This window comes from Nyctereutes procyonoides, unplaced genomic scaffold (genome assembly GCF_905146905.1).
Source record: "Nyctereutes procyonoides isolate TBG_1078 unplaced genomic scaffold, NYPRO_anot_genome, whole genome shotgun sequence".
Taxonomy (NCBI): domain Eukaryota; kingdom Metazoa; phylum Chordata; class Mammalia; order Carnivora; family Canidae; genus Nyctereutes; species Nyctereutes procyonoides.
Window position 1 is genome coordinate 96,359 of NW_026575024.1, and position 13,590 is coordinate 109,948.

General features: G+C 53.6%; 1 protein-coding gene across 1 annotated transcript in view; it reads right to left on the reverse strand.

Annotated features, from left to right (window-relative positions):
• Window positions 1-9,769: 9,769 nt before the first annotated feature.
• Window positions 9,770-13,590, reverse strand: part of MYT1 (myelin transcription factor 1) — a 34,455-nt gene continuing 30,634 nt past the window's right edge. Inside the window, exons 18-21 of the mRNA XM_055303661.1 lie at window positions 13,068-13,159; window positions 12,612-12,715; window positions 10,223-10,366; window positions 9,770-9,910 (exon numbers count right to left, since the gene is read on the reverse strand). Of these exons, the coding sequence (XP_055159636.1) occupies window positions 9,770-9,910; window positions 10,223-10,366; window positions 12,612-12,715; window positions 13,068-13,159 (481 nt within the window). The remainder of the gene's footprint in view (window positions 9,911-10,222; window positions 10,367-12,611; window positions 12,716-13,067; window positions 13,160-13,590) is intronic.

Sequence of the window (13,590 nt, forward strand, 5' to 3'; positions counted from 1 at the left end):
GCATACCTTTGGTCATCTGTGACTGTTTCAGATCACAGAGTCTTAAAGCCATCCTTGACCTCCTCCCCACTGTCAGGGGTATATCCTCCGTATACGCCACCCTGTCTTGTCCCTGTATCCCTCACCTTTAGCTAGGAGAATGACTGACCTCCTGCCTACCCTCTCACTACCCCTCCCTGGGCTCTGCCAGTGGTCTTCCTAAAAGCACGGTATGATCACATCTGTCTTCTGTTTAGATCTTCCCTTAAGACCCATCTGCTTGGCTCTCCCAGGGTTCCTTCCCCCACCCCCTCCACGTCAGTTCCACCATCCATGTTCCACCATCATTATTAATCTTTGTAGAGTGTCACACTAAGTTCTTTACATGGGTTATTTCCATGAAGTAGATACCAACTTGATCTCTGAGAATGAGAAGAGCCGTCTCTGACATTGGGAGCTGGCCTGCCGCTCACAGCAAGGCCATGTATTCCGTTGGACATAAGCAATCTTGCAGAGGCACTCCATTGGGTACAGTGAGACAAAGTGTCCTAAATATGCCCAAGCACAGACCAAAACAAGGTCCCTGAGTCACGCACAGAATCTCAAACGTGCTCTCTCCCAGCCAATAGCAGCAACCCCTGCTCCTTCATCAGTTATAGATGCGCCTCCTTCTGCCCTACCCTCTTAGAGGTTATCGCTTATTGAGAGGCCTTAGCTTCCTGGCAGCATCCAATCCACTCAGTTTCCCCATCTGTAAAATGGAGGTGTCGGTGCTCTGCCAAAAGCCACCAGACACACCAATAGTTGGATTGTATTTCAATAGTGCTTGTATTTCTTGTCCCAGTGTGTGGGATGCACACCATGGGAAGCTGTGGGGTATTTCTAAACAGGTGTTGGGAAGATTTACTGAAGGGTATGGGCTTGGGTTGGGTGATCTGTGGGCCAATTATGGTTGACCTATCTGGAGGAGGAGTCTCCAGGCACAGGGAATGCCAGGGGGTACCTGGACACTTGTGGCTGGAGCCACAGGGAGGAGGTTATGCTGTTATCTTCAAAGTACAGTATTAAGGCTTCCTTTGGTTTTAAAGGTAACCCTTTAAAAAATGTGGGGTTTTTTTATTGTGGTAATATATAGATAACAAAATTTAAAAAAAAAAAAACAAAACAAAAAAACAAAATTTACCATTTTAACCATTCTTAAGACATAAAATTTACAATTTTCGCCATTTTTAAGTCTAAAGTTCAGTGGCATTTAGTACATTTCTCATTGTTGTGCAACCGTCCCCACGATCCAACTCCTAAATTTTTTCATCATCTCCAACTGAAATATACCAAGAAACTCTGAAACTCTGACCAAGATGGACTGGACTTGCTGTCATGCCTTAGACAACCAAGAAATGGGCTAATATGTGAAGCAACAGTTCTCAGAACCTGGACATTGTGCAACAAAGCTCAGCGACTCCTGAGAGGTGAGAAACCAATGGGCTGAGCCCTTACAGTTGCCCAACTCACTGCTGCAAGTCTTCAGGCTACAGAGTAGGGAGGGGCATCCCAAGGAGAGCCTGGAGGGCTCCCTGAGTTGAGGAGATAAAATCGAGAATGCAGGGAGACCAAGGTGGCTAGAGGTCCCAGCGCAGAGTCCAGGTGGGGAGAAAGATGCGTAGAGCAGCTCCCCTGCAGTGTTCAGTAGAGAACTAAGCAGCACATGTGTGTGCGGAAACTACGGAAGGCCAGGGAAAGAACCGTGCCTGTTAGAGGTAACACTGCCCGTGGTTGCACGAGGCAGAAAGTGGCGTGGGTTACCAGCAGCCACACTGGAAAAGCTCTAGGTTCAGGGAACAGCGGGAGGAGTACGCAGGAGGGTCTTGCCTCAGGAGTGAGTGAGTTACAGCCCACCCCAGACTGATCACTAATCAGACCCTACCGAACATATCAGAGAAAGATCTGAAGGGATCAAATTGTTTCCTGGCCACTGTGTCCCGGAGCAAAGCTCAAGCCGTGCAAGCTACAAAATATCCGACACTCAACAAGGTAGAGTTCACAATGTCGGGCATCCAATCCAGAATTGTCAGGAATATCAAGAAGGAGGTGTAGCAAGAAGTTAAGTGCAGAAATAGAGCTTACGTAAAGATAACCAAATATAACTTCTAGAAATAAAAATTATGATGTCGGAGTTGAAAAGTACAGTGGATGCTCTTAGCGGCAGATTGGATGCTGCTAAAGACAGGGTTGGGGACACAGCAGTAGGAACTACACCAAATAAAACACGAAGAGAAAATAAATTAACAGCATCCAAGGCAACCGTGGGACAGCCTCACGTGGCCTTACACACAAGTAGTGACTGTCCCAGAAAGAAGGGACACAGGCTAGGACAGAAGGAAATAGTGGAGAAAATGCTGGAACCTTTCCCAATTTAATGAAAACCCTAAACTTCACTGAGCCCCAAGCGCAGGAACATGAAGAAAAGTACCAAGGTGCAATACAATCAAATTGCTCAAGACCAATGATAAAGAGAAAGAATCTAAAACACTCAGACAACAAAGACACGTTACAAACAAAGGACTCAGGAGCGGAATGACGGCAGGCCACGGGACGGCGCATTGACCACCAGGCGTCGCCCCTGCATAGCTGTTGGGTGGAGAGGCTCCGGACTCGGTCCTCCAGAAACAGGAGAAATAGTTCTTCCTCGTGGTGGGCCATCAAGGACTAGGCCTTCTGTAGCCAGCAATGAAATGAGCCAGTTTTCAGACCGGCCTCGAGCTTCTCTGCTACTCCTGCTATGCAGGTGAGTGCAGTTTGATGTTATCAGAAAGAATCGGTCAACTCCCGTGTATTCATATATGTAAAATGATTGAGAAGGGAGGCGAAAACATAATTTCTCGTCTTAAAACAAACCACTTCAATGAGAAGCTAGTAATGCATGGGCACAGGGAAAAGGTCTGTGATGGTTTATTTTATGTGTCCAATGTGCTAAGCTATGGTGCACAGATGTTTGGTCAAACACCAGTCTAGATGTTACTCTGAGGGTATTTTTTAGATGTGATTGACATTTAAATCAGCAAACATTGAGTAAAGCAAATTACCCTCCGTAATGGGGTCGGTCTTATCCAAGCACTTGAGGCCCTAAGAGCAAAGACTGACATTCCCCAGGGAAAGAGGAATCCTGCCTCCAGACGGCCTTTGGACACCAGACTGCAACATCAGCTCTTCCTGGGTTCCCCGCCTCCACCTGCTCTGCAGATTTCAGAGTTAGCCACCCCAATTGAGAAAGCCAATTCCATAAACTAAATCCCCTCTCCACTCCACTTCCTGTGTGCTTGTGTGTGTGTGTGTGTGTGTGTGTGTGTGTGCGCGTGCGCAGACCGGAGTCCGGAGACCTGCCTTCCACCTGGGATGGAAGCACCCTGAGGAGCTGCTGTGCACATTCCTTTTTTCTTAGAGATGCAGAGACAGGGGAGGGGCAGAGGGAGAGGGAGAGAGCGCATCTTAAGCAGGCTGGATGCGGGGCTCCATCTCACCACCCTGAGATCATGACCTGAGCCAAGACCAAGAGTCAGATGCTTACTCAACTGGGCCACCGAGGAGCCCCCACCCCAACATTTCTTAAGCTGTGAGTCCTAGGGTTCAAGGGTCCCCTCCCCTTTGCCAGACCCTCTCTCCTCGTTAGCTCTTGAGGGGAGAGCATGAGTGGGCAGCAGCCTTGGAGAAGGGAAGCCAGTCTGGGAAGACCAGACTCCAGACCAGTTGCTAGCAGAGTTGGTGGCAGCAGGCATATTCACTCCTCCAGTGCCACATGAGTGGCACCTAGACTCTTGGGGGTGCAAATAGGGGCCGTGGGTGGTGCCTACAAACCCAGGCCTTACCTGGCGGCTGTGGCCACACATCAGAGGGCTTGGCAACCCACCAGGGGCCGATCTTGGGGTCAGGAGTGGTGGCTGGTATAAATGGGGAGATGCAGTGGAGGGGAGGTGACTTCAAGGGTCTCCTCAGAGTGTCAGCAGATGGTGCATGACCTGGGACCTGGGCTAACCCTCTTCCACTTCCTCGTCCCTCCTTCAGTAGCACATGCTGTGGACCCCTTTACAGAGAAGGACACCAAAGCATAGAGGCTGAACGTGACCTGCCCAAGGTCCCCAGGTGTGAGATGGCTCCTGACTCAGAGCTGCTGCCCAAGCTACTGTGTCAGAACGCAGGAGCCCCCAGGAAGGGGACCTGCCCAACACTCCTAACTCGTATCCTAACTCGTAGCCACCTCGTGTAGACACTCTTCCTGCGCCCCCCTACAGAGCACAGGGGGTGTAATTGGCTGTAATTGGCTGTAATTGGCTGATTCTCCCCACTTGGTCTCCTAGGCCCTGCACTTGGCTGCTGAGGGAGGTAGCTAGAGATCCGCTGATGGGACGCCTGTCTGGGGCTGCCCACAGGTGCTGGGCATCTCCCTTAGGCCACACCACTTCTGACCCTCAACCTTGGCCAGAACAGCACAGGGGCTCTCTGTGGCCTGGCATTTAAAGGGTGTAAGTGCTGGAACAACGTCTAGAGGTCACCAGTACTGACCGTCGGCCCTCCCTCCGTAGCACCGACCACGCGAGGGCGCCTTGACACTGCTGCAAGCCGCCCGTGGCACCTCCCCCGTGGTTGACGGGGAGTGAGTGGTGTCTGGGGCAGGGTTCTGTGGGCGTGGAGTGAGCCTAGAGGCCGGAAGCAAACCACCGTCATCACAGCCCCCCCCCCCACGGATGCCTCGGAGGCAGCTTTCCAGGGACCCCGAGCTGCTGGCGAGTCGGGGCATCCGGGGGTTCAGCGGTTTCAGAACAACCTGATGCCCACTGTGGTAGTGCGCGTCTCGCTTCTTCGCATTGCCAAGGGAACTGCAGTACAGGGAGGCCACCTCTCAGGGCCTAGTCAGGGCAGCCAGTGGTCCCTAGCCTGTGGCCATTATGAGTGTCGTGTTCACAGGACACTTTGGGACTGTGAGCCGGGAAGTCTCCCCCTGCTCAAGAACGTGGAAGGGCTGTGGATCCAGAAAGATCCCCCCGCCCGCCGCACGGGCACACATAATTTCCCAGACAATGTCAAGGGGCCCCAAACTCCAGAAAGTCCCCACAGATTCAGCACTGCAGGAAGGAAATGTGCCCGAGGGTGTCTCCCAGTGATCCCAGACTGAATTTGGCAGAAACCAGAGGCCGGGGGTTGTCACACCCTCTGGGAACAGCAGGAGGGTAGGGAGGCCCTCCAGGGGGGTACAAGTGTGTGATGGCCAGGGAGCGGTCAGGAACGTTCGGGAGGCCGCAGTCCCAGTACGAGAGCCACGTCCTAGTCCTTCCTACGGACTAAAATGTGTGCGTGGGAAGAAACCGCCTTCCGGAGTCTGGGGCGGGGCGTCGGCCAAGCCCCACTGGTGCCCGTGGTGGCCAGCTCAGTGACAGCGCCTGAGCCAGGGAGCCCAGTACAGCCGAGGGGGTGAGGAGAGGCCCCTGCAGGGACGTGGGCACCGGCTGTGCCGCCTGGGGTCTCGGATCCTCTGCTCAGGCCCCGGGCAGCAGGGGGGTGGGGGCGGGGGCAGAGCAGGGGCGCAGCAGGTGGGACTTAGAGCGCTTCTGCGGGGTCTTCACAGCACAGCAGGTGGGCCCGGGCGGACTCCTTGCCGGCTTTAGTCCTAAACAGCACCAGGTTTCCCCTTTGCTGTTTTGACAGCTTCTACAGAGAGACCCACGACAGAACGAAACACGAGGAAAACATTTTTGACAGTGTGTGAAAGACAGGGGCAGACACGTGTCCAATTTGGCAGAAGGTACCCTGTGAGCAGAGATGGGGGGTCCAGTGAGGGGGTGTTCGCTGGCAGGATGCTGGGGAGGAGCTGTACTTGCCTCAGCATCCACTCCCCGGATCCCATGTGGGAAGCAGTGTTGCTCTGTGGGCTTCCCTGACCCTCTGCCCCCCGGCCCCTCATCCTGGAAGTGGCAGGCTCAGGGATGGCCCCACAGGGCTGAGACTGTACCAGCCCCTCTAATTCTGTGGGGCTCCGGGTGTGCCCCTATGACCTATACTGGCTCAAGGAGCTGCTGGGGCTGTGGCCAGCCCTCAGGAGCCAGGACCAGCGGGCAGACCTCTCAGTTGGTGGGAGGGGCTCCTTGGAGTTCAGGAGTCACGGTGTCCACTGTCCCCTACTTGGAAAGCAGGGCATGGCTGGGGCCGTGATACATGCATCCCTGCACAGCTAGACATGAAACCCAAATAACTGCCTGTCTTTCCTCAAGCCATACACCGTCCTCATTAGGACAGTTGCCATGGGTGGCCCCGTCTGGATGGCAAACATGACCAGATTGGTGTTCATGGGAACATTCACACCCATGTGACAGCATGGTGGCCCCTCTTGGTAGCTTGCGTGTAGCCATGATCTCTTCGGCTGGGTGAGGGTTGGTATCTTGCTGAGCCCAGGGAGGGTTAGGCTGGGAGCAGCCAGTGGGCTATTATGGCCAACTGGGTACATGTCCTATGGCCTGTGGAATATCCAGGTGGAGTCCCGGAAAGTTCCGGAAAGTTCTAGAACTGGGAAAAGCAGGCCTGGGAAACAGTGTGGGAGTCCTCTGCACATGGCAGACATGCGCTGTAGGGAAGTTGATTTAGGGAAGGAGAGAGGCCAGGATGTGGACTGGTGCAGCCTCTGAGGAGCGCACAGGGGACAGCACCCACAGGAGCAGGTGCAGGGTGGGGCAGAAACCAGGAAGGGGCTACAGGAGAGGTCAGGTGGCCATAGCCAGATGAGAAGGGGGCCCAGGGCAGGAGGGGAGGAGGGAGCCATAGAAGTTGCCAGAAGAGAAGAAGCCAGGCTTTAGAGGCCTGATACTGTAGACACTGAGAGGAAAGAAAGGCAAAGGCGGAGGGCAGCAGGGGTGGGGAGGTGATCTGGGGTGCAGTGAGGGCCCATAGGCCCCTCTCCCAAGGGTCAGCTGACCTCCAAACACACCAAATGCCCCCAGGTGTCCTGGACCCCGTCTCACTCAGATAGGGTTTGGAAACGAGGATCAGAATTTCTGAGAACTGGGACGCCAGTGGCTCAGCGGTTGGGCGTCTGCTTTTGGCTCAGGGTGTGATCCCAGTCCTGGCATCGAGTCCTCCATCTGGCTCCCTGCAGGGGAGCCTGCTTCTCCCTCTGCCTGTGTCTCTCCCTCTCTGGTGTCTCTCATGAATAAATAAATACAATCTTTAAAAAATCTTTAAAAAATAAAAATAAAAAAGAATTTCTAAGAACTTTCCTTTGTCATGTCAGATGGAAGCTCCAGGTTGACCTTAGGGTCAGATTCCCAGGGAGGTCCAAAGGTTGACAGTTCAGGTTGAATGTCCAAAACCTAAGTCTCACCCTGGGAGAGCTAGAGCTCCACCCGACCCTAAAGTGTGAACATAGTGAGGTGCCACTGCAAAGCCAAAACACCAAGCCGGAGAGCTTAAGTCATAAGGAAGGATGAAGAGGAGGAGGGAGGGAGGGGGAGTTCATTGCCCTGTAGAACTAGGAAGTGCAAGGGTGGACAACCATTAGGTATGGCTGGATCCAGGAGCTCTGAAGAGATGAAAAGATGAGCGTTCTCTCACCCTCTTCCTTCCACCTCCACCTTAATCTCTCCAATTCTCAGCTCTGCCTCCTTCCGGAATGTCTAAGCTCTCTCATACTGGAGATGGCTTCCTCCTTGTGGCCCGAAGAGACGGCCTGTGGCAACCCCCATCCCACCCTCAGCCCCCCACCCCCCACCCCCGCCAGCAGGAAGACTTCTCTCTGAGCCCAAGAGAAAGTTCTGCTTTGCACTTGCCCACCATGTGGGCAGGGACAGGGCACTGGGACTTAGACCCCCTAGAACCACACCTCAGGGGAAAGATGTTGGTTCCACACGGGGTATCAAGAAGAGGCCCAGGTGGAAGGGTCCACCCACCCACCACTACCCCAGAAGGTGACGGGTTGGGGCTCCCAGGGACAGAGACCGTCGCCACAGCACACACGCTCCCGTGCACAGTCAGAGTGGACTTTTATTAGGAAATCACCCTGCAAACACACCGAGAAGTGCTGTGCTGTGGGTTCCACGCGTTTCCTGAGGAAGGGGATCACAGTATCGGAGCTGTCAGAGGAACAGGGAGCCTGTGAGTGGGGACTGCTCGGTGCCGCCTGTGGCTAGCACTCCTTCACAGCAGCGTGACTCAGCCATCAAGAACCAGCACACAGACGCAACACGAGAAACACGCCAGAGCACACACATCTGCGCTACACTTAAATAAATAATAAATACAGAATTCCATTTGCTGTTGTCCGTGCCTGAAACAAAAGGAACCAAAGGGGTAAAGAAAACCAAAAAGTCTTTCTTTCCATTGGACCAAGGGAAAAATATCCCTAAATTATCAAAATTCCTCAGTTACAAAATACTTTTTTAAAAATTCCATTATTAAAAGAATAAATAACAAAATATATAAAAAATAACTTGGTTGCATCAAAATTATAAGAAGACTTCTATATATAGAAGTCACAGCAAGATTTTTTTTTTTTGTGGCCTATCTCATAGTCCAATAGTTAATTTTGCTTTGATTTCATTGATTTACCTCTCATGGTGTCCTGGTGTGGGGTCTAGCTGAAATAGTACAAAATTAATAAATAAAAATGTTAAATAAATAGCAAATGTTAACATAAGAGGTTGTGAATATAAATACTTACATCTTGACAAAATTAAATAATTTACAGAATAATTAAACTAACTACTCTTTTATCTCTTTCAGGAAGTGCAATTTCTCTACGTTTAAATACTAACTTGGAATTGTAGTCACAATCGATTTGGACTCTATTTACATGTTAGGAACATTGTGTTTAACACTTTCTATTAAATTTTTTTTTTTTCGTATCTTGAATGGATCTAAAAAGAAGTGAATCTTGGTGGTCTCCGAATTAGGAATTTATCCCCTGACCTTGCTGACACCATCGCCACCTCAGTCAAGCTCGGCCGTGACCCGGGTAATGTGGCAGTGACGGGTCATGGGCAGGGGTGGATGCAGAGAGCCAGAGACCCTGGCCCTGACCCAGACCTGGATCTGACGGCCGCAGCCCCAGAGGGGGCATGACCCCAAGCGGTACAAGTCTCTGCAGGCTTGGGGTGCCAGCTACCCCTAGATGTGTGAGGTGCGCTAATGTGGAACTTCCAGGGGCAGCCCAGGTTAGAGTCCTCAAGTTGGCCGTGGGCTTCAGGTCTATTTCTAACCCTCTGGAACGGTGCTTGCTCCATCCTTAAGACAAAACTGAATTAAATGAAAACAGAAAACACACTTGCCACATTGACCTCACTGAGCAGACGCGCACCCTGGGGCAGGTGCTCCAGGCTGACACTGTCACACGCACCACCCGCCCCGTGCCCACGGCTACCCTCCCAGCCTCGACAGACAAAGGAATACTGTGGTTGCAAACTCCAAAACTTCCCTGAGAACCTTGTCCATGAGCTTCCACTGGAGACTTTGAGCTGCTCTTCAGATTTCTTTCAAAAAACAAAAATAAATCACTTTGTAATACTTCCTGCCTTGCCCTGCGCTCGTGTGGGGAGGTCGAGGCCTCCAGCCTGGCAAGCACAACGGGAAAGACACTGATTTCCAGGCACCCCTTTGGATAAGCCCACCTGAGGCTGCCCTGGGCTGCCAACCAGAAGTCACTGTGAGTCGGGAATCTCCGCTGCGGGGGCAGGGCGAGGGAGGTAAACACTGGAGCCACGTTGGGGTGCCCCAGATGTCCCGATTGGTGGGGTGGCTTCGGGGGTGACGAGGTCTAGACCTGGATGCCCCTCACAGCCCGTTTGATGCTCTCCAGGAGGTCCTTGTTCTCGGGGTTCTGGTAGCACTCCTGGTTGGAGTACATGTCGGTGAGGGTGCTCACGTAGGCATCGAAGTTCTGCTCACATATTGGCTCCTGGAGAACAGAAGCAGGTGAGCAAGGCCCATCCGTGCAATGGGTCCCGTGATTTTCAGAAGCCACAGAAATCTACGGATGAACATTAAACCCATCTCCTCCTGTGCCACCTGACACAAGCCCACACCCACCAGGGGCAACGCTGGCATCCCCGGGCTGAAAAACCATGAGTGCTGTGCTGTGGACTCCTAAGCTGTTCAGGGGAGCCAGAACCACCACGGCCAACAGCCTGCCAGGCACAGCACCTTCCCCAGAGTCCTGGGGGTCAGCCACCAGCTCTGGGGCTTGCCCGCAGGGCCCCATACTGATTACCATGTGCGGAAGGCGGATGTTGGCGAGACTTTGGATGAGGGCTTGGCTGAGGCCCGACAGCTCCAGAAACAGGGCTTCATTCTGCTCCTCGATGAGCTTGTTCTCCTCCTCGATATTCTTCAGGCTCTTCTCCATGGAGGAGATCTGCACCAGACCGAGATGGGAAATGCCTCCTCCTCCCATGGACCACGTCCCTCACATCCTCCTGGGACACACCCGGCATGCTGACTGTGCCACATCTCATGTCTCTCTGGGAGAGGGTGACGAGGCAGGGACCCTGGCCCCTGGATGGAGGAGGGTATGCAGTGACAGGGCCAGGGGCTGTGTGGGGCCACGACTGTCCCTGCCGGGTCAGGAAGGCACCCAGACTCAAAGCGCCCGGGGCTCCAATCCCTGCCCACCACTAGCTGTGTACTTAAGTTGGCCACGTTTTATCGTCCTTGTCTGTAGTAGGAACACTGCATCCACTTTGTGGGGTGTCTGGCCACCTTTGGGTTTTCCCTGCACCAGCAAGACCAACAAAGTGCCCTAATAAAATTGTGGAAGGCAAAGCAGAGCTGGCAACTGCCTCTCCCTCTGCAGCTCGTAGCTGAGCGGAGCCGGCCGGTGACTCCTCCAGCACACCCCGACAGCGACAGCGACAGCAGGGCTGATGGTCACGGGCAGTGCTGCCTGCCCTGAGCGGCTCGAGGCAGCAGGCAGGTGAGTCTCAGGGTCAGGGCAACGCTACGCAGAGGTTCGCAGCCAGCGTGGGGCAGGTGGGAAGCCTGCCCTGGGGCTTGGTGTGGAGAAGACATGCTTGGGAGGCCCTGCCCCAATCTGACTGCATCTCAGGGGAGGCTGGAGGCAGAGGCAAGTCACACGATGTGCGTGGCACACTGAACCATGCCCTAGGTGCAGAAAGGTGAGCTACCTTGAGGAGGCGGTGGATGGGATGGAGTGCTTTCCTCCAACCACGTGGCTGGGAAGCATTGCACTTCTTCACTTGGTAAGAAGTCTTTGGCTTAAAACAGTTTGAGTGGGAGTTAGGGTCTTGCCTACTCTTGCGGAGACTTTCTGCAGAGCACAGGACCCAAAACTCCCTCTAGAGGAGGGTCTGAGACAGTCCAAGAGGATGCTAGTGAATAAAAAGGTGGAAATCAGGGGAAAAAAAAAATCAGAGGTGCTGCCCCAAGGTTACTTTGGGAAGGGAGAGACAGGGTGGCAGTCACACAGTGATGTGTCTCGGCACCCTGAGGTGCCCAACACTCCTCTGCTTCCACTGCCTGTGAACCTGGGGAAACTGCTGCGAGGCAGAATGAAAATCCTTCCTGATCCCTACGGGCTGAAGCTATTTTTATACGGGCTTCCAGAGCACGGGAGGTCAGCATAAAATCTTCTTGGCCAATGGAGGAAGGAACAGAATAACAAGACACGTGGGGCTCCCACATGTAACTCCGCAGCCTCTGGGAAGGGGCCTCACCACCTTCCCATCTGTGCTTTCCGCCCTCAGATCCTGCAGGCCTGGTCACCTCCTTGACCCTCTGTCCCTCCAGCCCTAAGGGACACAGCTATGTGTGGTCATTCCTTCTGTGCCCCTAGCTCTGCTCTGGCCCCTAGCTCAGGACAGCGCTTCTTTGCAAAATAAGACCTTCACTGTATTTCTTTTTTTCTGATGACAAATATTCATTTTGGGGAAATCAGAGAGATACGACACAAACACTTAAAGTAATTTGTAAACCCTATCCCATGGCGAGTGGCTTTTTCTGGGTCAGACATTTTTTCATAGAAATGCATTTATCAGGGACGCCTGGGTGGCTCAGCGGGTTGAGCATCTACCTTCAGCCCAGGCCGTGACCCCAGGGTCCCGGGATCGAGTCCCACATTGGGCTCCCCGCCGGGAGCCTGCTTCTCCCTCTGCCTCTCTCTCTCTCTCTGTCTCTCATGAATAAATAAATAAAATCTTAAAAAAAAAAAAAAAGAAATGCATTCATCCTGCAACAATGTCATGGAGTTGCTTCCTATTATCAGCCCCGTTCTAACCAGTGAGGACATCAAGGTACAGACTGCTCACAGGTTTGCCCGGCCACCAGGCTGCTCTACGGCAGCACTGAGGTCGAATCAGGCTCCGGCCAGGCCCTCAGAACCTGCCCTGTGGGGCTGCTCCTACTGACAGGGCTAGCAGGAAAGCCTGCCAGGGCCCCGATGTGAGCCCCTCAGGACCCCCACTGCCAGAAGTACTACCCAAGCTGGCAGGTGTGACCTGTTCCGAGCGTCCCCGAGTGCTATAGCCATCAGCTCAGCCTGACAGCCCCTTGACAAGGAGCTCAGCTCTCCCGCCTCCCAGAAGAGGAGGCTGAGGACGAGGACCCCCGAGGCTGGAGGGGGGCAGGTAGACACCACCACCCACCTGGGACTGCAGCTGCACCATGGCGGCCTCCATCTCAGAGTTGGACTCGTTCAGGTCGCGAATCTCCTGGTTCAGCTGCTTGATCTCCTCGTCGTTCTCCAACACTGCTCCAGAGAGAAACCTTGGTTGTGGCTCTTGGCCTTACGCCTAGGCCTGCATGCAGGGGTGCAGGGGAGGCCTGTTTTCTAAATGCAACTAGGGACCCTTTCCAAGCAAAGGCAACTGGCCTTACATGGTGGGCAGCTCATATCCCACGTGTCATGCTGGAAAAGTGAGCCTCCAGGCAACCAGGAGTTTGGAGCTGAGGCTGGGAGACCTGTGGGCTCAGGTCAGGGGTCTGTCTCCACCAGGACTCACTCCAGGAGGGGCTCAGCCTCTCTCACCCCTACTACCAGGACGGCTCACTCTCCCAGGTCACAGAGATCACTTGGAGGAACTGCAGGAGGGACACCTTACCATCACTTGTCTTGAACTTGGTGCTGAGAACCTCATCCCCTGAGACTTTTCCCTTCTTTCCAGCAAAGGTTGCTCTGGGACAGCCAGATAAGCTGGAAGCAAAGGTCACACACAAAAAAACAGCACAAGGTCACACACGCAGGGCCAATCCAAGATGATACATCGCAGCGAAAGCCAATCCTTGCTGGCCTGCGGCCTGGTAGGATCCTGGTTTGGGACTTTCTCATGCATCTCCTTTTGTCCTCCCGCTCGCTGGCTCTGGCCCCCAAGCTGTCCACCCCCTTACTCAGCAGCCTGACCCTTCCAGCTCAGGACACTGCCCTAAAGGCTCGTTCTCAGGCCTTCCTCACTGCTCTCCCCACAGCATCTGCCCTTTGGCCGTGCCAGGTACCTCGCTCACATGTTTGCTTATAGTCTGTGCCCCAGCCACCAGGCCCAGAGCAACTCTCGTTCTCTGCTCTGTCTCCTGAGCCTGGTATGTGGCGGCCTTTCAGTAAAAGCTTGTGGAATCACTAGCTCATCA